This window comes from Enhydra lutris, unplaced genomic scaffold (assembly GCF_002288905.1).
Source record: "Enhydra lutris kenyoni isolate GAN:26980312 unplaced genomic scaffold, ASM228890v2 scaffoldscaffold40, whole genome shotgun sequence".
NCBI lineage: Eukaryota > Metazoa > Chordata > Mammalia > Carnivora > Mustelidae > Enhydra > Enhydra lutris.
Genome location: NW_019154124.1, coordinates 15663355 through 15687044, shown reverse-complemented (window position 1 = coordinate 15687044; position 23690 = coordinate 15663355). Strand labels below are relative to the sequence as shown.

General features: G+C 38.1%; 1 protein-coding gene across 1 annotated transcript in view; it reads left to right on the top strand.

Moving 5' to 3' along the window:
* The window catches only part of LOC111155281 (KIAA1324 like), a 92453-nt gene that overhangs the window by 31145 nt on the left and 37618 nt on the right, over positions 1 to 23690 (top strand). The window contains exons 5-11 of the mRNA XM_022515412.1: positions 724 to 829; positions 1749 to 1901; positions 2530 to 2618; positions 12787 to 12967; positions 14702 to 14830; positions 21540 to 21630; positions 22310 to 22412. Of these exons, the coding sequence (XP_022371120.1) occupies positions 724 to 829; positions 1749 to 1901; positions 2530 to 2618; positions 12787 to 12967; positions 14702 to 14830; positions 21540 to 21630; positions 22310 to 22412 (852 nt within the window). The remainder of the gene's footprint in view (positions 1 to 723; positions 830 to 1748; positions 1902 to 2529; positions 2619 to 12786; positions 12968 to 14701; positions 14831 to 21539; positions 21631 to 22309; positions 22413 to 23690) is intronic.

Sequence of the window (23690 nt, the reverse complement as noted above, 5' to 3'; positions counted from 1 at the left end):
TTGGATACGTTTTAATTTCATACAGCTTGAACTCGGCCTGCCAGAGACTACACAGAAGAATAAGAGTGGCAAATGAGAAAGCAAGGAGCCCTTAAATTAATTTGTTGGCTTTGACAGAAACAGCATGAGGTTTATGAGAAACATAGTTTGATAGGTAAATAGAACCATGTGCTGGTGGCCAAGGAAGCAAATATTACATGTAACATCAGTTGCAGTCATTTAAATCATGTTATTTTATAACAGCCCTGTTTTTCTCTGGTTGCTGTTGCAGTATAGTTTATTAAAAAATTTTAGAAGGAAGCAAACTCATTCTGTTGCCTTTTTGTTTTCAGAGCCCAGAGAGCTACTTATGAATAGTGGCAGTCCATAAATACGTGATTGGGTTGAGTGCCTTTTCACTCTCTGGAATGAATTCCTTTTAAATACAAACCAAGACTTCATGCACATGGTTTAAAAATCATTTTATCTTTTTGTTCAGGCTTAAAGAATTTCCTTTTCTTTCTTTATTGCTATATTTTCTTATTGTCAAGCTTTTTTTTTTTTTAAAGGAAATATGACTACAGCAGAGCTTATATATGAACTAACAGTAGACTTAAGTTCGTAGGTTCCTAATTAATGGTGTTTCATGATAACGCCTTGAAAAGTATAAAAGGGATTAGCTTTGAGGTATGATTGAAGTAGCGTGGTTTATCTGACCTAAGTGCCTTCTGTTCCTCTTTACAGGTAATGTTGAAATCAGGCACCAACATACTTTACTGGAGAACCACTGGCATCCTTATGGGTTCTAAGGCAGTCAAGCCGGTTTTGGTAAAAAATATCACAATTGAAGGTATTGCACAGCAGTTTTTTTAGTAGTCACATATCAGAATTTGGAGCTTGTTAAAACATTGATTAAATTGTTGGTTTGGGTGGCTCAAGGGTTTATGGGGCAGGAATTAATACGTTAGGCATTGTACATGTCTAGAGATCCTGGTTTTAATTTTGGCAAGTCGACTGGCTTTTTTTTTTTTTGTACACTTAAACTAAATTAATTGAATCTGTGTGAAAAAGAAAGCATGATACAATTTCCAGTGTCTCTACATAAAATAAAAGGATCCTTGTTAATAAAACACTATTCCTCATTCAAGAAATGTCTATTGTACCAGACATTGAGCCCGCCCAGGTCACTGTAAAAGCCACAGAAATAGAAATAAAATAAACTCTTTCTGTCTCCTGAACCTCTTTTGCCTCTCTGAACCAGCCAGGCATTTGCTGGCCCAGGAGAGCAGCCAATAAACCCTGGCAAGGTTCATTCTCAATTAGGGCTACTTTTAATTAAACCAGTCATTCTCCTTTATTAATGGCTTATATTTTACTACGTTCATACTGGTTCCTGTGACACTAACTCATTAGTCATAGGGACATCTGCTGGCAAAGGCTGGAATTACAAACCAGAAGAAAAGGCCATTTGTGCCAGGGTCGGCTAGGTCAGAGGGAGCCGAGTTGTCTTTTGACTACTCAGTTTATAATTTTGTATACCTCTGTCACATCTCACCCTCTTGTTTAAGTGTTTGCTCTTCTTAGGATGTTTAATCTATCCCAGTGTTTTGCACACAGTAAATGCTTCCTTGGTGTTGAGTGGATGGGATAAAGGATCCTGGCTGACTACTACTGTTTCTCTCACTTCTGATAGAAGCAGCAAGAAGGCCCTGATGTGCATGTTGTTGGTGGGTCCTCCCTCCCATGCTCTGTTTTTCTTTACCACACAGGGGTGGCATACACGTCAGAATGCTTCCCATGCAAGCCGGGCACATTTAGCAACAAACCAGGTTCGTTCAACTGCCAAGTCTGTCCCAGAAACACCTACTCTGAGAAAGGAGCCAAAGAATGCATAAAGTGTGACGAGCACTCCCAGTTTTCGGGTAAGACCAGGCTTTGCCAGCTTATGCTCTTTGTTCTTCTCTCTCTAAATTTATGTTTGTTGAGAGTGTAGTGTCTTTAGCCAGAAGTCACACACCAAATGGGGTGGGAAGAGTGTGTCAGAAACCAAGTGTTGAAGGGAATCAGTATTGAATGGAGAAAATACGACTTCTTCTTACCCCTTTGTGCGTGACTTTTCCATTTATCACTTTTTTTGTTCCACACCCCACAGGGATCTATTTCTCCCCGTGCTTTGGTTATATGTACACTAATCTAAAAAAAAAAAATCATAGTGTAATTTTACATGATTGGTTGGCATAGACATGTGCTTGGAAAATTTCCATTTATTTCAAATTTACAATGTTCAGTGATAATGGAAAAAATCAATGTCTTATTGGAAAAAATTATGATATGTTTCTTGTGTATTATGGGAACATTGTTGCTCTAGGGTAAATAAAAATGCAGGCTTTTATTTTCCTGAGGCCTAGCTAGTTCTTCCTAAATTCATCTGGTGTAAGGTTATTTTAAATTTTTAGTTGTCTGGGTTTTTTTGTTTGTTTTGATTTTTTGCCTTTTTCGAGAGTCACAACATAAATGATTCATTTCTGAAATGCAGTTTCTGTGTTGCAGAGGAAGGATCCAGCCAGTGTGTGGAGCGACCTCCCTGCACCACAAAAGACTATTTCCAGATCCATACTCCGTGTGATGAGGAAGGAAAGGTACAGGCTGTGTTCAGTCGACTGCATTCCCTGGTAATCCAACCTTCTTCCCAATTGGAGCAGCCTCCAGTTTGTTCCTGAGACACTTAAATGAGTTGATTTATAACACATGTTTGTAAGTAGGACGGAGGAAGTTTAAGAATGTAGATTCTTAATCCTGCTGCCCCGTTTTGATTTTACACTAGTACTTATTAGTGCTGTGGGCCATTTATTTGCTCTAAGTCTGCTTTTTCATCTGTAAAATGGGGCTAATATCACGTCTTACTTCACAAAGCTGTGCTGAGAACGCAAGACACCCTCCGGCTGCGGGTCCTGGCGTCGTGTCTGTCGTAGAGCGAGTGCCCCTAAAGGACTGCTATTTTAACACTAATTTTTTTTAAAGATTTTATTTATTTATTTGACACAGAGAGAGAGACACAGTGAGAGAGGGAACACAAACAGGGGGAGCGGCAGAGGGAGAAGCAGGCTTCCCACTGAGCAGGGTGTGGGGCTTGATCCCAGGACCCTGGGATCACGCACGATCTGAGCCAAAGGCAGATGCTTAATGACTGAGCCACCCAGGCGCCTCGACAATTAATTTTTTTTTTTTTTTTCAAAAATAATTGGATCAGGAGGAGCGCAGCCCTAAAATGTGTACTGTGACTCACAGGATGGAAATATCCTGAAACTTCTCTTCAATTATTTGTTTCCTCAGTCGGTTTGATCAGTAAGAGCCATGCAGCCATAGGCAAATTCAGTTATGGCCGATGACGTTGTAATTGCGTTTAGAAAATGCAGAGTAATTACCATACAGATGGCACTTTGCCAGAGGAAAAATGCACACACGAACCCTGCGGTTGATGTGGCATTTTCTGTCTTACAGTAAGCCTGTAAAGTGTATGTCAGTAGAGAAACTGAGATTCAAGTGGCTGCCAGGGCATCCGAGTTGCCCAGCCGGTTAAGCCCTGCACTCGGGTTTCTGCTCAGGTCATGATCTCAGGGTTGTGGAATCGAGCCCCAAGCGCCCGACTCTGTGCTCCGAGCAGTTTGCTTCAGGTTCTTTCCCCCTCTCCCCCTGCCCCTCTCTGCTCACGCTCTTCCTTTCTGTCTCTTTCTCTCAAAGGAATAAATAAAATCTTTTTTAAAAGTGGCTGGAATGCGGCACTCCCTCCTTGCGTTTACATCTTTTATATCATGGCATTTAATTTCTTGACCTAGTTTGGAGATATATGTACATGTCAGTATTGCTTTTCTTTTCTTAATTTTGTATCCTTAAGTTCTAAGCTGTGCTTTTTATATTTGTGTGATTATTAATCTCATCTTTAGTCCTCAAATTATTTTTAGGAATTGTCTTTTGAGTACTTAAGACCAAGCTCATTCTAGTATTTGCAGGAGAGCCATTACTTACTCAGAATAATTCTACTTAGAATAATTCAGAGGAAGGACAGTTTAAATTAGTGGAAAATTTTAATAATTAGAAGTATATGTATTATTTTTAATAAGAAGTGTAACTCAAACAGTCATTAAATTAGAAGGAGTTTTGAAGTAAGATCTCAATGGTCCTATAATAATGGCCAAGGAAGGATTATTTCCATTTAGAAAATACATGCGGAGAGCCACTAAGATGAGTTACAGTTCTTTACCTAAACTTTTTTTAGTTAAACTTGTCTTATTAATAAGTAGGGCAAATTGAATTTGTTTTATTCTCTATACTAATCACTAATTCAGCATCACTGAAGCTTAAATGAATGAGATCTAATATACAAATGGTTCTTGTCTTTGCTGTGGTGAAAATATTCAAAAGTCCTTTTTTATTTTGTCCGTAAGTAGTTTATTACATCAGTGAGTAGTGTGATAAAATTTAGTTGACCTGGACCTAAAGGGAGTAAAACCATGCATTAAATGTAGAATGTACAGAATACACACACAGGCGCACGCGCGTGCACACACACACACACACACACATACACACACACACACACCTGTGTACATGTAAGCACCCACAGGCATTTTGTGTTCACATGTACACACAAACTACGTTTTCCTATTGAGTCTAGGTGAACTCTGAACACGTTCTCAGTATAGAACACATTGCACTTGCTCTCCATCAACTCAGTGATTCTTTAAAAAGTGATTTAAGACTTTTTTCAAGAGAGATGTGTCTAGCTTTAGGAGTTAAAAAAAAAACAATAGAAGCTTAATTAACTGATACAGTAGAGAAATGTAGATTATAGATGGGAATTTTAATCCTTTTTCTATTTCTGTTGGTTTCAACCTTTTCATGTGTTCTGGTTTCCTCTTTTAAAAAGATATTTTATTCTTGCTTGGCATAGCCTGATGATTTGCTGGTGGCTTAGTGATGTTTTCAGGTCATTCAATGACTGTGGCTCCTTTTGTCCTGTCATCCTCTCTTTGATGTTATTTTCCCCTTGCTTGGAGAGCATCCTCAAGGGAAGCAACTACTGAGGTTGACAGATTTTGAACATAATCATGTATATGCCACAGGACTGGTACAGGTTTTTCTGTTCATTTGAAGCTCAGGTATTTGATTGCTTCCCCTCCTATAGGGAACATTTTTCAGAAGTATTTTAATTAGTAACGGAAACCCTTCTAATCCTGGTTGAGAGACTTTCATTAACATCATGAAAATTGCAGTGTTTCTGCTCACTCATTCATTTATTCAGTGAGTTTTCCTTGAGCACTGGTTATGTTACAGAGTGCTAGGTGATGAGGGCAGAACCAAGGAGAGGCAGAAGAAGAAGGCAACTGTGTTCATGGAGGGTAGAGCAGTAGTTGCCAATTTTTTGTTTGCAGCAGACTCCCCTTGTGGTTCCTGTCCCCAGTTTTTTGTTTCAGTAGATCTGGGGCAGGGCCTGAGAATTGATATTGCTCAGAAGTTCCCAGGTAATTCTGATTCTGCTGCTCTAGGATCTCACCAATTTGAGAACAAGTAGTCTGGATTTCAGAGGAAGAGATGGTCTGTCAAAAGAAAAGAAATTATTTCCAGCTCTAGATTAGTGCTACAGCAGAGAAGTCTCAAGATTTATGGGGATCGGACCCAGCCTGGGAAGGCTTCAGAACTGTATGAACTCTTGGCCAAGGTGTGGAAGAAGAGCTTTTCTGGGAAAGGAGAAGGATGGTGATGATCTGATGTGGGAAGGAGCATGGGATAGCTGAAGAGCTAGTAGGGTATGAGTGTGACTGGACTGTGGGGGGGTCGAGGGGGTGGCATTAGCTGCATCTAATGACACAGACTCATGCTAGAATGGGGAGGTTTTGTAGTGGTGAGTCACCTTGAAATTTTTGAGTATGTTTTCAAAATGTTCAGAGCCCACTTTCTACATAAAATGAGATACACTCATATGGATGCATACACATGCACAGATTCAGTGCTTGACATTTGAGCTAAAAAAATCTTGACCTTGGGGAGCCTGGGTGGCTCACTCAGTTAAGCATCTGCCTTTAGCTGAAGTCATCCCACAGTCCTGGGATTGAGCTCTGCATTGGGCTCCTTGTTCAGTGGGGAGTCTGCTTCTCCCTCTGCCTGTCGTTCCCCCTGCTTTTAAAATCTTAAAATTTTAAATTTTAATTTATGCTCTTAAGATCTTAAAAAAATTTTGATCTCGTTAATGGTCACATAGTCATCAAGAGAAGGCATCTTTTGATGTTAGCACCATATTTGATAGAGCCTCTCATGATCTCCGTACAGCTAAGATAGAGAACTGTGGACTAAATGATTTGGTTAAGAGGATATATGTCTAATTGAGAAACTATATGTAAAATGTTTGACTTAATAAATGGATATATCAGTGAGGAATGTAGTTGATATTAACTAGTAGTATAGTTGGTATCATGTATTTGTTACAAGAATATAAATTCAATAACATAATTATGCATATCCTAAGTCATACTGAGAAGAATGTGAGGACACATGAGTACAATCAATATTTGATTTAAAAATCCTCACCTGGGACACCTGGGTGGCTCAGTGGTTAAGCCTCTGCCTTCGGCTCAGGTCATGATCTCAGGGTCCTGGGATCGAGCCCCGCATCGGGCTCTCTGCTCAGCAGGGAGCCTGCTTCCCCTCCCTCGCTCTCTGCCTGCCTCTCTGACTACTTGTGATCTCTGTAAAATAAGTAAATAAAATCCTTTAAATAAAAAAAAAAAAATCCTCACCTTGCTTGAGGATATTGGGAATAAGTATGTTAAATTGTAGAGCAATAACGCTGGGGAGAATGACAGAAGTAAAATTTAGAGAGACCCTAGTGTGCTAGCACATTGAGCTCGAATTAACAAAGTCAACATTTATTTTCGTCAAAGTGTCAGATATAGAAGTATTTAGAAAAGAGAAAACATTAACTTGCCAAAAATATTTTGAAGAGAATCTAAGCTTTAGAACCTGGCTTACCAAGTAAAACAATACAACAGAGATTTATTTATATATTTATTTATTTATTTTAAAAGATTTTATTTATTTGACAGAGAGAGATCACAAGTAGTCAGAGAGAGAGAGAGAGAGAGAGAAGCAGGCTCCCTACTGAGCAGAGAGCCCAATGTGGGGCTCGATCCCAGGACCCTGAGATCATGACCTGAGCCGAAAGCAGAGGCCTAACCCACTGAGCCACCAAGGCGCCCCAATCCATCAGACATTTAAAGAGGGAAAAAACCTCCCAAGAGTACAAAGGATACTTATCTTTAATTAAGAGCGTTCAAGGCTAAAAAACAAGTTGCTCATTTGTTTATCATATCCACAAAGGTTGTCTTAGATCTGCTTGCAGAAGTTAGAGGGATAAGGCAGTTTTGTCAGGGCATCTGCCTCGTATAGACAGGGCTTAAGCTTTTATTTATTTTGGGTACGAGAACTCCATAGAAGTAGTAACATTCATACATACATACATACATACATACATTTATCTATCTATCTATCTATCTATCTTTTATCTCAGGGAGAAAAGTAATTCCCTCTCCTGCCCTGACTGTGGACAAATAAAAATTATTATTTTTATTATTATTATGTTCAATTAGCCAGCATATAGTACATCATTAGTTTTTGATGCAGTGTTCATCGATTCATTAGTTGCATATAACACCCAGTGCTCATCCCAACACGCACCCTCCTTAATACCCATCGCCTTGTTACTCGTCTCCCCAGCCCCCAACCATTCTTCCAGTGGTGTGGGATACTCTGGTCCAACAGCTTCATTCACCAGCTTCATTCACCCTACGGCTGGGCTGCCAGACTCTGTTAAGTCCTTATTCCTGTCAGTTCACACAAATCAGTTCCTCAAGGGGAAAAGATGGTGTCGGTTACCACAGTAAAAAGAGAGTGATTCTGTGCTGGTTCACAGAACTTGCCTACTCTTAAAAAACATGAATAGATCTGCCAAAGTTGTCTTGATGCTGGGAATTCCCACAGAATTTTTGGCACGCCTCTCCTGATATTTTCAGAGTGGTCATAGGTTTGCTAGTGTTTTGGTATCAGATCACTGTGGCAAATACAGTTCTTGTAAAGATGACCAGGCGCTCAGCTTCCGGTAGACAGAAACACATTCTTAATTACTTTTAAAAAAAAATCTGTAAGCTTAATAGAGTACCCGGAACACAGAAGGTAATGAAGCATCTTTTGAATAAATTAATGAATGAGAAAGTTAGTGAGTGAAAGTAAACATATTTAGAGAATTGTGCTTTGTCCTTGGCAGAGGGCTTGAGAAAATTTTGACAAACTGGGCAGAATTTAGAGAAGAGAGACCAGGATATTAAACTATTTGATATGAAATATGGTTGAAGTTGCTGGTAATTTTTTTTTCAGGTTGGAGAAAAGACCACGGGATGGAAGAATTTGGATCATATTTCTTACATGTTCTACTTGTCCCAAAGAGATTTGATCTCTTCTCTGTGAATATCCATGACATTTCATGTTTCTCTTCAAAGTGATGATGGTGACCATAATTATGGAAATAGTAGTGACGGTATCAGTAGCAGAAGCATCTGTCACTTAAGTAATTGCATGCACCCTCACTGTGTGTGTGCTTGTGTATGCAGACATGGCCTCTAATTCTTTTTTTCAATAGCTGTGCAATTTAGACATTATTATACCCAGTTTTTAGATGAGAGAACTGAGGCTTAATGAGGTTAAGTAATTTCTGGAAGTTTATAGGTAGCCACAGCCAGTAAGTCTTAAGACTGGAATTCTAACCCTAATTGTGTCTGCTTCCAAATCCAGTGCTTTTGCGTCTTCTTCACATATTTTCTTTTTTTATATTCTAGCATTTTGTGAACCCGTCTTGTCACTATTAGACTGGAACCTCCTTCAGAGCAAATTGTCTTATTAATATTTAAATTCCCCACAGTGTTTTCTTCTATACACAATAGGTGCTTAATAAGAACTTCCTAAGTAGTAAGCTGAAGCATTTGATAGGAAATCACAGAAAAGAGGAAGCAGACTTTTCTGTATTATTCCATAAGGGAGAATTTGGGTGAAATTTTAGAAGGTAAATTCCATTGGTGCATAATGATGTTCAAACAAGCAGAGCTGCCCACTTCTGGAACAGAATGTTTTGTCAAAGAGCAAACTTGCAGCCAAGGCTAGAAGGGTACCTGCCAGGGCAGGATGTTCTAGAAGGAAGCCTGGAGAGGGGACATTTGACTATATGACTTAGTCATCCCTGAGGCTAGGAAATTGATGGAATATGTCTAGTACTTTCTTTGTCCTTTAATGAACTTCACTATTACAAGTTATTCCAAATGTTCAATGTCTCTTATGCAGTACTTGTGAATTACATAGCAAAGTTAAGGTGTAGGGGACATTAAAAAGTCGGGTATAGGGGCACACTGGGTATAGTGGGTTAAACCTCTGCCTTTGGCTCAGGTCATGATCTCAGGGTCCTGGGATTGAGTCCCGCATTGGGCTCTCTTCTTGATGGAGAGCCTGCTTCCCCCCCTCCTCTGCCTGCCTCTCTGCCTACTTGTGATTTCTCTCTCTGTGTCAAATAAATAAAATCTTAAAAAAAAAAAAGTCGGGTATAAAGGATACAGCTCTTAGAACTGCCTTTCTTGATACGCAGTTTAAGTAAGTCAAATATAATTGGGAACTGTTTCTGAATTAGGATGATGGGGAAAGACCATCGCATTTCTCAGTGATTAGGGAGTTCAAATTTGTAGAAATTAAAATTTCATGATAGTCTTCTTTAAATTATTTTTAAAAACAGCTTTATTGAGATTGAATTGTCATATTAGACACTGTATCCTTTTAAAGCCTCTGTTCGGTGTTTTCAATATTTTTGCCTCAATCTAATGTTAGAACATTTCCTTGCCTAAGGCCCTGGCTACAGTCTCCAGGATAATGTTCCATCCCCACACTGTCTTCCACATAGAGGAAGAAGAGGGGCTTTGATGCATTTAGAGAGGGAACAAGGATGTAACCACAAGGGAAAAGAGAAAACAATAAAACCTTCATAGAAAAGGAATTCAAGTAGATGCTGATACATAGATGGGCGAGCTGAGGAGAGTCTTAGAGCGCATTGGACATTGAGCATGGGTTTGAAGGAGGCAATGGATGCAACTTGGCAGAATGGTGTGGGCCGTCAAAGAGACAAATCATGAGGGCCCAGTGTCTCGTTTCTGGAAAAGATCAAGGATTGGAAAAGGCAGGAAGGCAAGCAATAGCCCACCTGGTTGGGAACATACAAGTCAGAACATTATACAGTGCAAGGCTGGAGTGGGATTTGGTAGACTTGTGAAGCACGTGTCATTTGACTCTGATGAATTCAGCCAGTCTACAAATGTGTAGGGACATTTCAAGGAAGAAAGCTGGCAGCCATGGACAGATATATTCTCAAAATTTGTCTAAATTTTAGTCTTCCCAGTCCTGTATTTTTTTTTTTGAAATGAGAATTGATACCTACATGTGTTTCTTTAAAATATATTTTATTCATGCTTAATATAAAATACTCGGACACTTTAGGTTTTCTCTAATCTTACTCGCAATCTGATAGATTTTGCTATATTAGGGCTTTTTGGTTTCATAAAATATTTCATTATTTTATCTCGACTTGCCAAAGAATGAGTTGATTGTTGGTTTTTCACCTGCACTGTGAGCCATCTGACGCTAAGTATCATTTATATTATTATCTTTCCCCAGCCAGCTCCACTTGATAACATCTGTCCCCAGTAGAAAGAGAGTCATAGACTCAACCTTCCATGTGAAGCAAGATGTCTTGTAAATGCAACTTTTACTGTATAGCTTTGAAATTTGGCTTCTCACTGTTTAAATATTTAAAGGTGGTGCACATTTTCTAATTTTTAAACATTTACTGTGCTTGGATTCAGAATCATGTGGTCAGCTGACTTGTCAAAAATGTATTTCCTTATTTTACTATTTTTGCCTTAACTGAACTGACCCTTCTTGAGTGTTACGTCACTCTTTATGAGTTTTGCCTAATTCTTGGGCAAGTTGTTCAACAGCTCTTACCCACAACTTCCTTATTTATAAACTTGAGGACAATAGTAACGACTTCCCACAGTGGTGGAGAGGCACGCAAGGCGTGCCCCCAGGATCAATGCGCGTGCTCAGCCTCAATGCCACCCCCACTCCCATGCGGGAACTGCCTATTTTCAACAGTGCAATAGCTTAGACTAATACAATGTGATTTTAATTCATGTCCAAATAAATCAGCAAATTTGTGACTTCCGTGGGTCAGAAACTTGTTCTCTCTACTTGCTAAGCTGGATTTTTAGAAAGACAATCCCCCAGATATAATGATGTTTTATTTGCTTAGATTCTCTGAATTTTGTACACCGTTTTTCAGAGGAATTGAGAACCCTTTATGGATACAGGATCTAGGTAATTTTTTTTTTTTTAAGCTGTTGAGGAAGCCTTAGCCGGAGCGGCATCATTTTACAGATGGGTAGAGAGGCAGTTGGGTGCAGTGACTGGTTGAACTGTATCATGATGTGGGCCATAAAATGAATGTAGAAAGAGAGTTATAAAAGGAAAAAATATGTTATTTATAATTCTGTTGAGACATCTACCTTTTAAACCATTTCCTTAAGCATCCTTCTTCAGATAAGGTAATTTGCTCTTCCATAAGAGAATACTTGAGAATAAAATTGAGTGGTCTAAAGGGTGTGCTATATTTAATTTCCTATTAACTGAAAATAGTTATAAAGAACTGCTTTTAATTTTGTTTCTCCATCTTCAGTATTAGACTTACTTTTGCAAGTTGTTTTAAAGGAGAAAACATTCTTTCATTAGATTATACGCCTAGTGAAGGAAATGGAGTCTTGTTTTAAAAACTATAGTTAGGAAGTTGTTTTTCCCTTTGCATTTAAAATACCTTCTTATTTTTACTGAGCATATTGATTTTGTTTGTGAAATGGCTAAACCATTTAATTTTTCTGTTTTCACAAAGAGAGTAATTTTATAATTGCAACTTTCTGGATTTGGCTGAGTTATAGTGATCTTGTATATTTTGTGTCACATAGGGGTGTGTGTATGTGTGAGAGAGAATGAGAAGATAAGGTTTAAAAGACTTCTGTCTTTTAAAGTAGAGGTTGTCTTAATTCTGATGGTAGAAGCACCTGCAACAGGGCCCAGAATTAGAAGTACTTTAGCTATGGTTCTTGTGGTTTAACATCAGGTTATTGGAAAAGATTCAGAGAGCAACCACATGTATTTGTGAAATGCAGGATTGAAATGTGAAGCTAGACACTGTCTTTTTAAAAACGTACACCTTTTCTTTTGTGATCAGGTTGTGCTAGGCATGGTGATAGGTGCTGAGGGTGAGAGATAGGAAGAGAGTACTGAAGGTCTCCAAACGGAAAAGGCAGTCTGCCCAGACGCCTATGTCGTTAAGGAATAAAGTGCGTGGGTGGCTGTGAGAATGAGGGTTATAATCCCGTATCTATACTTCGAAGTGGAATTCGATGATGATGAATGTGCTTTTGGATGCTGTAAGGCCCACCTGTAGCTCATAGTAAAAACATGTGGAAGTAACGGCCATTCTCCCAACCAAAGCTTTTTTCTTTTTATCTCATTCTGTTACTAATGGTTTAGATTCTTTTCACCTGGCCCTTCTGTTCTTTCACTATTTGACTTTTCCTAGGCTTTCTGTTTAATGTTTTTATTACGGAAAAGTTAAAGCAAATAAAGCATCTTATATGACCTGCAAGCTTTTTTTCCCCCCCGCAGACGCAAATTATGTACAAGTGGATAGAGCCCAAAATCTGCCGGGAGGATCTCACAGATGCTATTAGGTTGCCCCCTTCTGGAGAGAAGAAGGACTGTCCCCCTTGCAACCCTGGATTTTATAACAATGGATCATCATCTTGCCATCCCTGCCCTCCTGGAACATTTTCGGATGGAACAAAGGGTAGGATGCCAGTTGGACCTTTAGCACAATAATCTCGCTGGACTATTGTGACATTGTTCTTCATTGCTTTTACATAAGACTTATTTATAAAACATACTTATCTCACAGAGACTGAAGAAGAGTTGAGAAATATCATAATGAATTGTGAGGTGTCAGTGCCTTCTTTAACATACCACAAGGATAGTTTTTTCTAGGCATTTTGTATAATATGTGTAATACCCTCTTCACTGGATGACTCACTCTGCCTTTGAATGTTGATAAAAAAAATTCCACCATAGGGAGCCTGGGTGGGCTCACTTTGTTAAGCATCTGCCTTTGGCTCAGGTCATGATCTCAAGGTCCTGGGATCGAGTCCAGCATCGGGCTCCTTTCTCAGCAGAGAATCTGCTTCTCCCTCTCCCTCTGCCCAACCTGGCTCCTCCCTCCCCCACTCATGCTCTCCCTCTCTCTCTCAAATAAATAAAATCTTAAAATAAAATCTCAAATCTCAAATAAATAAAATCTTAAAATCTTAAAAAACCATTCCACCATATTAAGTGTTAAGGATAGGCACTCTTTTTCCAGTGAGTGGTATGGATAAGGACAGGCACTCTTTTTCCAGTGATATATTTATACAAGTATAAATTATAACCTTCTAATTCAGCTTTGGAATCATAAATTACATTTTGTGCTATAGTAACAGCAAAAAATTACTTGTTTTGAACATACGGCAGTGAAGATAGTCTCTTAATTTTTCAGGATGTACAGTTGAGAAAATGTTAGTGCTTATCAAATAATACAGAAAGCGCTGCAGAGTTTGTTTTAATTTTGATAGACAAAAATTACAATGTATTTCAGTTGTGGTCATCTCTCTTGAATATAGCCAGGGTATCTGCTTACTACCCAGAGCCTTTGGTAGATAGCACAAGAGGGACTTAAGAGTCTGATTAACTTGGTTTTGAATCCACATAGAACAGGCAGCCATTAGTGTGATTAATCCAAGTTCCTTAAATCTTTTGAACCTTAATTTTCGCACCCTTAAAATTGTGAGTAATAATATCTAGCTTGTATTCTTTGAACAGGTTATGTAAAAATGTGTCTAAAGTACTCTGGTATCAAGAAGTGTTTGCTCAGTGAACATTTCTAATGACATGATTAATGCAAGTGTGTTGGATAAATTAGGAAAGGGTTGGACAGAATCCTTCCATTTCATTGTTGCACATATTAATTTAAATCAGGTTTATTGATAAACATGACTCTCAACTCCCAGTATCATTTTTCAACATAGCCAATATTTTGTATTTCAAGTAATGAGTCCATAATTAAATGGTACTCTGTTAAGTTTAATAACCAATAGGAAGGCTGAAATATTTCCTGGTTCATGAGGTAGAGGGAACTGATCTTAAGAGCACATACAAGAGAACTAGTTTCAGGTTACCCTTCTTGTGCAGGGTGACTGATATTAGCAGTTACTCTCAGAAATGAAGGAAAAAAATAATTTTAAAATATTTTATATTGATCCTTTTCCTTTTTCATGTTAATCAAGTGTATATGGGTAAACTATATCCAGAAATATTTTTCTTTCCAGATTATTTTAGAAAAAGTTATTAATTCTTAAGAGAATTGACGCTCTACTATCTCTCCTTCCTGCATTCCTCTCTGCTAATTAAAGTTTAGTAGTATTTAGAATAGAGGAAGAGGAAGATGTCCAAATGCAATTTAACTGTAATTATCTCCTTCACCTGTCTCTCATAGAATGTAGGCCGTGTCCAGCAGGAATGGAGCCTGCGCTTGGGTTTGAATATAAATGGTGGAATGTCCTTCCTGGCAACATGAAAACTTCCTGCTTTAATGTTGGGAATTCAAAGTGCGATGGAATGAATGGTGAGTTCAGAATCAGCCTCCTGGACATATTGGGTCATAGAGACTCTTGGGCCCAGCTCTCTAAAAACATACCAAATGTGGGTATGAGGAACTTCATTCTTGTCCATTGGCTTACTTGTCTGCCTTCCAGCCCTCACACGGAAATGGTGAATGGGGTGTCACAACCAGTCAACTTCTCCGTAACAGTATGAACTATTTTGCATTTTTTTGGAGTCAGCTTTGAAGTAGATATTCAGGCTCACCATTTATGGTTATAAATGTATTTAGAGTAGCTCACCAAGGGATGTAATGAAATCCATGTCACTTGCCATTTCGAAGAACAGGATGACAGCATTTCTGTCAGCATTGAGTCTGGCTCAGGACTGAGCTGTGTTGAGAGGTGAGGTCAGCTCTAAGTCCCCTTCCCTGTGAAATCTATGATTGTGTGTACAGAATATATGTAAGCCTCACTTATTGAAAACTTGAAAATGTGACAGAGTTTTATAAGATTGTGGCTGAATTTTATTTGTTCCAATATTTTAAGACTCGAGAGAGGCTAGCACTTAGTTTTCTGCAATATTTTCTGGTTGAATGAGTGACAGTATCTATATGTGTATTTTTTTTTAATTTTATTTATTTATTTATAGACAGAGATCATGAGTAGGCACAGAGGCAGGCAGAGGGGGGGGGGGGGGGGAAGCAGGCTCCCCGCCGAGCAGAGAGCCCGATATGGGGCTCGATCCCAGGACCCTGAGATCATGACCTGAGCCGAAGGCAGAGGCTTAACCCACTGAGCCACCCAGGCGCCCCTATACATGTATTTTTAGACTTAATGCTAGGAGTAGCTATTCACAAATACTAGGGTTTTATACCAAAATGCATCCTTTTACTTTCATCATCTCATTAGCAATTTTAATGAGCCCACTTTTTCTCCATATTACATTTTGTTGTTTTAAAAAATTCTTTTAAATTGCTTCTGTTTTAAGTCAGTACCTATCTGAAATAAATATACTTGGGATGTAGGAAGTGAGGTGAACACATGAAAATGAAGATTGAAAAATAGTAGGTCCTTGAATACTTCCACTTCTAGGAAGTTATCCTAAGGGAGAAGAAGAAAAAATACAGTAGTAATTACTTGACCATGAGGGTTTATGTTCCTAAAAGATCCCATGATTGAATTCTAAGTTGAAGAAGTTAAGACTTATGGAGGAAAAATAAGATTAGGAAGGCCAGGGAATTGAAAGAACTCATGAAAGCATCGACTGTGTGTGTGTGTGTGTGTGTGTGTGTGTGTGTGTGTGTGTGTGTGTATTCACTTACTAGTAAAGATTATCTGGAACTTTTACTTGATCTTTTGGAGAACTTGGTCTAACTCTCATGATAATACTCAATGGTAGCCACTTGCTTCCTCCTTTACTTAGAGGCTAAAATGTACATTTTTGATAATTTTCAGAAATGTTTAATTATTAATTTGAAAAATAGACATCTCTTCACTATTAGTATGTGATATTAGAATAACAAATAGTCATGTGAAAAATATAATACAAAAATGAAGATAAAAGGTGATGTATATTTTTATGCCCGGACAGTTCAGCTTTGAGAGGAATAGCACTGACAAGAATGGGGACCAAAGTGAGAGGCCCAGGTGTCATGAGGGGATCACCCAGTCATGGGTTCAAGTGGATGTGCTTTGGCTAAATTGACTGTGTGACTTGGAGTACTTGGAGATTCATGTCTTCTCAGTCTAAATTGTACATAGTTGCAGACCAGATACACAGAAGTACATCTTCATGTATTGCAAGTTTGCCTTAAAGTTACCCATAGTTGGAGAGAAGTTACTGTTTATGCATGAAGATGTTCAGTGAGCATTATCTATAATAACAGAAATTGAAATAGTCTAAGTATCCAGCAAAAGATTATGTTTATGAAAGTTATGCTGTACTGATAGAAGAAATATTATGCAAACATTTAAAATGGCAGTCATCTGGAAAACAATTTGACAGTGTTTCAAGAATTTTGAATGTTCTTCTTCAACCCATTTATTCCATTTCTGGGAATTTATACCTGGGTAACAATGTAAAGATGTAAAGAAAGAAATTATGGAAAAATATGTTAACTTTAGTGCTAATTAAGAGGAAACAAACTAGATTTTCAACAATGGGATTTGATTAAATTAAATTATGTAATCATGGAACCTATTGTTAAATCATTAAAATTAGATGTAGTAAGGATTTTTAATGGGAAAATGTTTTCAAAATAATACTAATGAGAAAAATCAGAAGATAGTGCTAAATAAAAAAACCAGAAAATAGAGTATCCATTAAAATCTAAGGTATGTTAAAGTGTACACTAAAAAAAGATGGAAAAGAAATACATTGAAATGTTAAGAGGCTCTCACTTGGAAGTGGGAAGTTACAGGGAAGTATGAATTGCTTCATATTTTTTTGTTAAGTTTTGCCATATTTAACAAATATTCCTCCTTGATTCACATTGCTTTCCAAATCACCATAACAGCACAAAACACTGGTTTAAAAATATATCTATTTTACCTAGTAATTCTTTCACCAAGATTCTTTTCTAAAAAAAATACAGAAAAACTTTACCAAAAATAAGTTTATTATTACAGTGTCATTTATAGCACCTAAAAGGTAAAAACAATCCAAATGGTTAAATTGAGTGTGTGGTCAAAGGAGGTAAGTCTGTTAGTGTGATTGGTAAATTATGGATATTAATTATATCCGTCTACATGATAAACTATTAATTCAGTCATGAATATGTTGGTGAAGTATTTATGCATAAAAATGCTTATGCAATAATGTTAACATATAAAACCGTGACACTAAATGTTATCAACAACACAATCTCAAAGATGTAAAAACCTAAGCATCCAAAGATAATGAAAGGAAACTACTCAAAATATAAGCAGTGGTTTTATTCTGGGTGATGGGGTTAAAAGTAAGTGTAGTCTTCATCTTAAAATTTTTCTGTGGTTTCAAAATTTTATAATTTATAATATGATTTCTGAAAACAAATAAATAATGGTACTTGGGAGATATTTCTCCTTTCCTCATTTAATGTGGCCATTTCAGCCTATGGTATGTTGATTATTTCTATGCAGAGGACAGACCTCCCATCACCTTCTATGTGCAGCTCTGTCTCCCCATTCTCTTGTCAATTGTTAGCATAGGTTTCTTCTTAGATGCTACTGACCCTCAGAGAGGGGAGACCCAGCCTTGTCTTCCTAACCCTAGTGCTTCTCATGGTTCTTGGCAGTCCATGAAGGCCTCTCGAGTGAATAAGTGAATGAATGCAGAATAGTAGTTGTAAATTAGGGACCAGCAATAGAGCAAACTATAAGAAAGAACTCTGGACCCCAAATCTTCTTCTTTAAGTAATTTGAAATTTCTAGTTTCTGTTGGTTATCTGAGGACTAAGATTTTCCATTTCAGTTTATTGGAAAAGATAAAGACCCTCTATTTTCGTTTAAAAAAAGCTGAATTTAGAAAACTGCTATTAGTTTTCCCTTAAATAGCTTCTGTGCAAAAATATGCATTACTTGATTCTTCCTGAGGAATCATATGGAATGTCTTTATTGATATTAGGAGTCTGCCTCTGCATGCAATTTACAACTGCAGTGTAAACATAGGGAATTCTTTTGGAGTATTTCTAACTTTGGAGGGGATGAGACAAGATAGTAGAAGCCTAGGGGATCTCATTTCATCTGGTCCCTTGAATTTAGATATCTATCAAATCATTCTAAAAACCTATGAATTCAATCTGAGATGTAAGAAACGAATTGCTGGAATTCTACAAATAGAAAAGTAACCACTTTTTGCAAGGCAGGAGGAGCAGAGACATGAATCTGAGGTGATGTATTGGAAGATAAACCATGGGTCGGGGTAGGAGGGAGGGAGCCTCTAAAAGCCAGCTCCTGGAAAGTAATATAGCCCCAGTGTGCATAATTGGAACTTTTATAATTCTGCTCCAGGGAGAGACAGTCCTGCCTGAAAGGTGCTCAGGTCATGAAGCTGGGCAAAGTCCTAGGTGGGACAGCGTGGTCTCAGGGTCCCTGAGGTCACAGAAAGAATGGGGGTGTCTGAGCTGACAAAGTTCCTAAGCACTGGAGCGGGGAAACTGGCTATGGTCAGCAAGCCTGCAAGTGGGCTTTCAGCTCTGTTTTCTATAAACCACAAACCATGGCAACAGGGTGCCCTGCAAAGGACAGAACATGGCAACCTCCTCCTTCCCCCAGGCAGGGTACAAGGGTGCAGAATGATCCAGCAACAGCTCTCCCTGTGGGGCTCTGCTCCCTCCCCTCTCTCTTCCCTCTCTGGTCCCCTGAGGAAAGGTGCAGGTGTGAGATGCAGTCTTCTTTGGAGTTTGGCACACACAAGAGTGAAGACTGATATTCCCTGAGGGTTTACTAAAGAGGAGGGGCCCCAATCTTTCAGTTCCAGGGCTGGTGATCAGGGCACTGCCATTTTTTTTTTTTTCTGACTTTTTTTTTTCTGACTTGCAATTTATTCAGAAGAAAACAACACAGAAGGTAAGGAATTACCCACTGATAAATGGCATGCCATTATCAAGCACATGGAATTGACCCCCAAATGGGTTATTCATTTTATAATATTTTTTTCTTTGCAGATTATTAAAAAAAAAAAAAAGGCACTGCCATTTTTATTTTCATTTTCTAAAGCGGGGCAGAAAGCCTTCAGGGAACAAAAGCCACATAGAGCACCCAGAGCAGCTTACACTGACCCTGGCTCCCTGGCAAGGGTCGGTGTAACTTCACTCAGGCAAAGACATCTGAGAATCAGTGCAGTAGGCCCCTCCCCCAGAAGACCAGCTGGAACATCAGGAGAATACAAAGTTTACCGAGCACAAAGAACTCCAAAACTCCAGTGCTAGGGGAAAATAGTATGTAGAATTTGAGGGTTTTTTTTCTCATGATTCTTTTATCTTTCAGTTTAGCATTTTCCTTTTTGTTTCTTTTTCAGCTAGTTTCTTATTTTATCAACTTTTTGTTTTTAAGTCTTTTTTAAACTTTTGCTTTTACATTTATAAATATGTTCTTCATTTTTGGCTTCCTTTCACTGTATTCAATTTTATTTTTGTATATATGTATGTTTTGTTTTCTTTACAATTTTAGGATTTAGTGTCTTCTAACAAACAGACCAAAATATACTTACGACCAAGTGGATCACCTGTTTTGTCCACCTGGGAGATTATATTCTCTCCTTTCCCCCCCCCCCCACCCTTTTTTTCCCCTTTTCTTTTTTGGTTTCTGATCTCTTCAGATTTGTCTAGTGTGTAGTTTGCTTGGGTCATGGTTGATACTTTTGATTTTATTCTCTTGTTCATCCATTCTTCTCTGAGCAAAATGACTAGAAGGAAGAATTCACAAGAAAAGAAAGAACCAGAGGTAATACTCTCTGCCACAGATCTAATCAATATGGATATAAGTAAAATGCCAGAGCTGGAATTCAGGATAATGATTATAAAGATACTAGGTGGGCTTGAACAAAACAGAAAAGACACTAGAGAATCTCTTAGTGCAGAAATAAAATCTAATCAGGCCAAAATTAAAAATGCTTTAACTGAGATGCCATCTAAAATGGATGCTCTAACAGGTAGGGTAAATGAGGCAGAAGAGAGTCAGTGACATAGAAGACAAGATGATGGAAAGAAAGGAAGCCAAGGAAAAGAGAGAAAAACAACTAATGGACCATGAGGTGAGGATTTGAGAAATCAGTAATACCATAATGCAAAATAATATTAAAATTACTGGTGTCCCAGGGGAAGAAGAAAGAGAGAGGGAACATTAAACTGACAGCAGATCTAGCCACAGAGACCTGGAAGACCAGAAAGGGCTGGCATGTTATATTCAGGGTACTAAATGAGAAAAACATGCAGCCAAGAATACTTTATCCAGCATATCTCCTTCCATTCAGAATGGAAGGAGATGTAGAGAGTTTCCAGGACAAACAGAAGCTAAAAGACTGTGATCACTAAACCAGCCCTGCAAGAAATATTATAGGGGATCCTGTAAGTGAAGAGAGAGCCCATAAGTAATACAGACCAGAAAGAAACAGAGACAACCTACAGAAATGGGGTCTTTACAGGTAATACAATGGCACTAAACTCTTACATTTTAATAGTTAACTCTGAATGTAAATGGGCTAAATGCCCTAATCAAAAGACACAGGGTATCAGGTAGATAAAAAAGCAAGACCCATCCATATGCTGTCTGCAAGAGACTCATTTTAGACCTAAAGACACTTACAAAATTGAAAGTGAGGTGGGGAGGAGAAATATTTATCATGCTAATGGACATCAAAGGAAAGCTGGGGTAGCAGTCTTTAAATCATTCAAATTAGATTTCAAACCAAAGACAATAGTAAGGAATGAAGAAGGACACTATATTATAATTAAAGGGTCTATCCAACAAGATCTAACAATTATAAATATTTATGTTCCTAACTTGGGAGCAGCCAATTATATAAACCAATTAATAACAGAATTAAACACATTGATAATAATACAATAATAGGGGACTTCAACACCCTACTCACTATAATGGACAGATCCTCTAAGTAGAAGATCAACACGGAGTTATTTCTAACTTTGAACATAAACACTAATAGTCTTTTTAATTTTTTTACCCTATTTAAAAATATTGTTGGGAATCAATGGGATTTTTACTGATAAAGTTACCTTATCTCATTTCCAGGTTGGGAGGTGGCTGGAGATCATATCCAGAGTGGAGCTGGAGGTTCAGATAATGATTACCTGATCTTAAACTTGCATATCCCAGGATTTAAGTAAGGAAAACCAATTCTGATTCCTTTCTGTAAGAATCCTCATGCCTGTTTCCCTATAGAAATAGATGCAGTAGGACTGCTTTCCTAAAATATACTTATGTTTTGATGGACTTAGCAAATAACGAACTGTTGTAGGATAATGTATTACATTTAAGAATATCTGAGAATTGGTGATTGAGAAACTGTAACCATTAGTTGTATGTTTAGATGAAGCTGAAAGTTTTTAACAATAATTCTATCCAAATGTTACAATAACCATGATTATTGGATGCTTAATGAAGAAGTTTTTGCCCAAGTTGTTGTTTGTGGGAGTATTTTTTGGTTTATAAATTTATTTTTTCTCAATTTTATCTGTAAAGTAGTATGTTATAACTGTTCAAATCCTTTTTTGCTTTAGTTCTCCATGTTGACATTTCCCAATAGGCATATTTTGCTTGCTTTAGGATGGATGGTAATAGTTAAATCAGGAGATTCAAGCATATTACCATCATTGTGTAAGCTCCTTACTGGGATGGTCTGGGGACACAGAGATGGAGCAAGGAAGAAGTGGCTGTGGGAAGCCATTGATTAGGGGAAGAGAAGAGCATTGCTTTCAGCTTAATGAAGAAAGTGGCTTAGTTTTGTGTCATACTGTATTTAGAATATACAATAAATATTATAATTTTAATCTGTCAAATAGGCCACCAACGTCTATGACTGGAGCCATGGGTTCTGAACTGGGAAGAATAACATTTGTCTTTGAGACCCTCTGTTCAGCTGACTGTGTTCTATACTTCATGGTGGTAAGTGTAAGAGAGGCTTTCAAAGGCAGGCTTCTAAGCTTGGCATTTTCTTTCAAGTGCCAATTCATTCATGCAAGTTGGGATAAGAATCCCATTTTTCTTCCCATTCTTAGGTCCTTGCAGAAAGTTAAAAAATATCTAAAGAAGTCACTAAGAAATGTGCAGTGCAGCCCACAAAGAAAGCTTGTGTACCTCATGGGGAGGACTGAGCAAGGGGGCTCAGGTGATTGATGGAAGTCAGGGGATAGTAATCTGGTAAAAACTCCTTCATAAAGATATGCCATCAGCACAATGAAAACTCTCCTCTAATAACCATTCTGTAGTTCAAACCACTAGGAAGGAAAAACCTCTATAAGGAAACTCTTCACTGTTAAATTAATAAATGTAGACAAAGGACTTACTATGTGCATGTCATACTTCTGCCCAATTTTTTCTAGATGGCCTATACATTTCAACTCTTAGCTTGAGAAAAGTAGCAACAAAAAATTTATTAAGATCTTCTGTGGGTATTACAATGTTGTTGGCTAAGATTTTAACACTGTAAGTAGTGACTTCAAAGACATTGTTTTTGCTTTTCTCCCAAGTCTTTTAGAAGCTAGTTAGCAGTCTATTAACAGTTTCCTCTGTGACATACAAATTAGATGAAGATTTTAATATTTGTAATTACTGCCAGCTTAAGGGAAGGCAGGCTGTTTTCTTCTAAAAAAAAAAAAAGGAATTTGTCATAGTAAAAGAAGATCATGAATAATCTTCACATCCATTTATTTTTTTTATAAGATTTTATTCATTTATTTGACAGAGATCACAAGTAGGCAGAGAGGCAGGCAGAGAGAGAGAGAGTGAAGGAAGCAGGCTCCCCACTGAGCAGAGAGCCTGACAAGGGGCTCGATCCCAGGACCCTGGGACCATGACCTGAGCCGAAGACAGAGGCCTTAACCCACTGAGCCACCTGGACGCCCCAAAACATCCATTTGATACACTACAAATAAGCAATAATTCAATTCCCAGCTCTGCCTCTGTATTTCTTTAATCTGTTCATTCTTTTTCACCATCAGTGCCATTACTGAGGTCCTGACTCTCACTCTTTCTCGGTAGCCATCTGTATTCTTTTTCTTTCCATTCTCTCATATATGCTACTGTCCAAATGTTCTTTATAAGCATCAAAACAGTAATGGAGACGTCTACAATGAATCTGCCTTCTTCCCCTTGCTGGTTGGTTACTGCCTATGACAGTGGCGATTAAAGTGTGGTCGCTGGACCAGCATCACCTGGGAATTT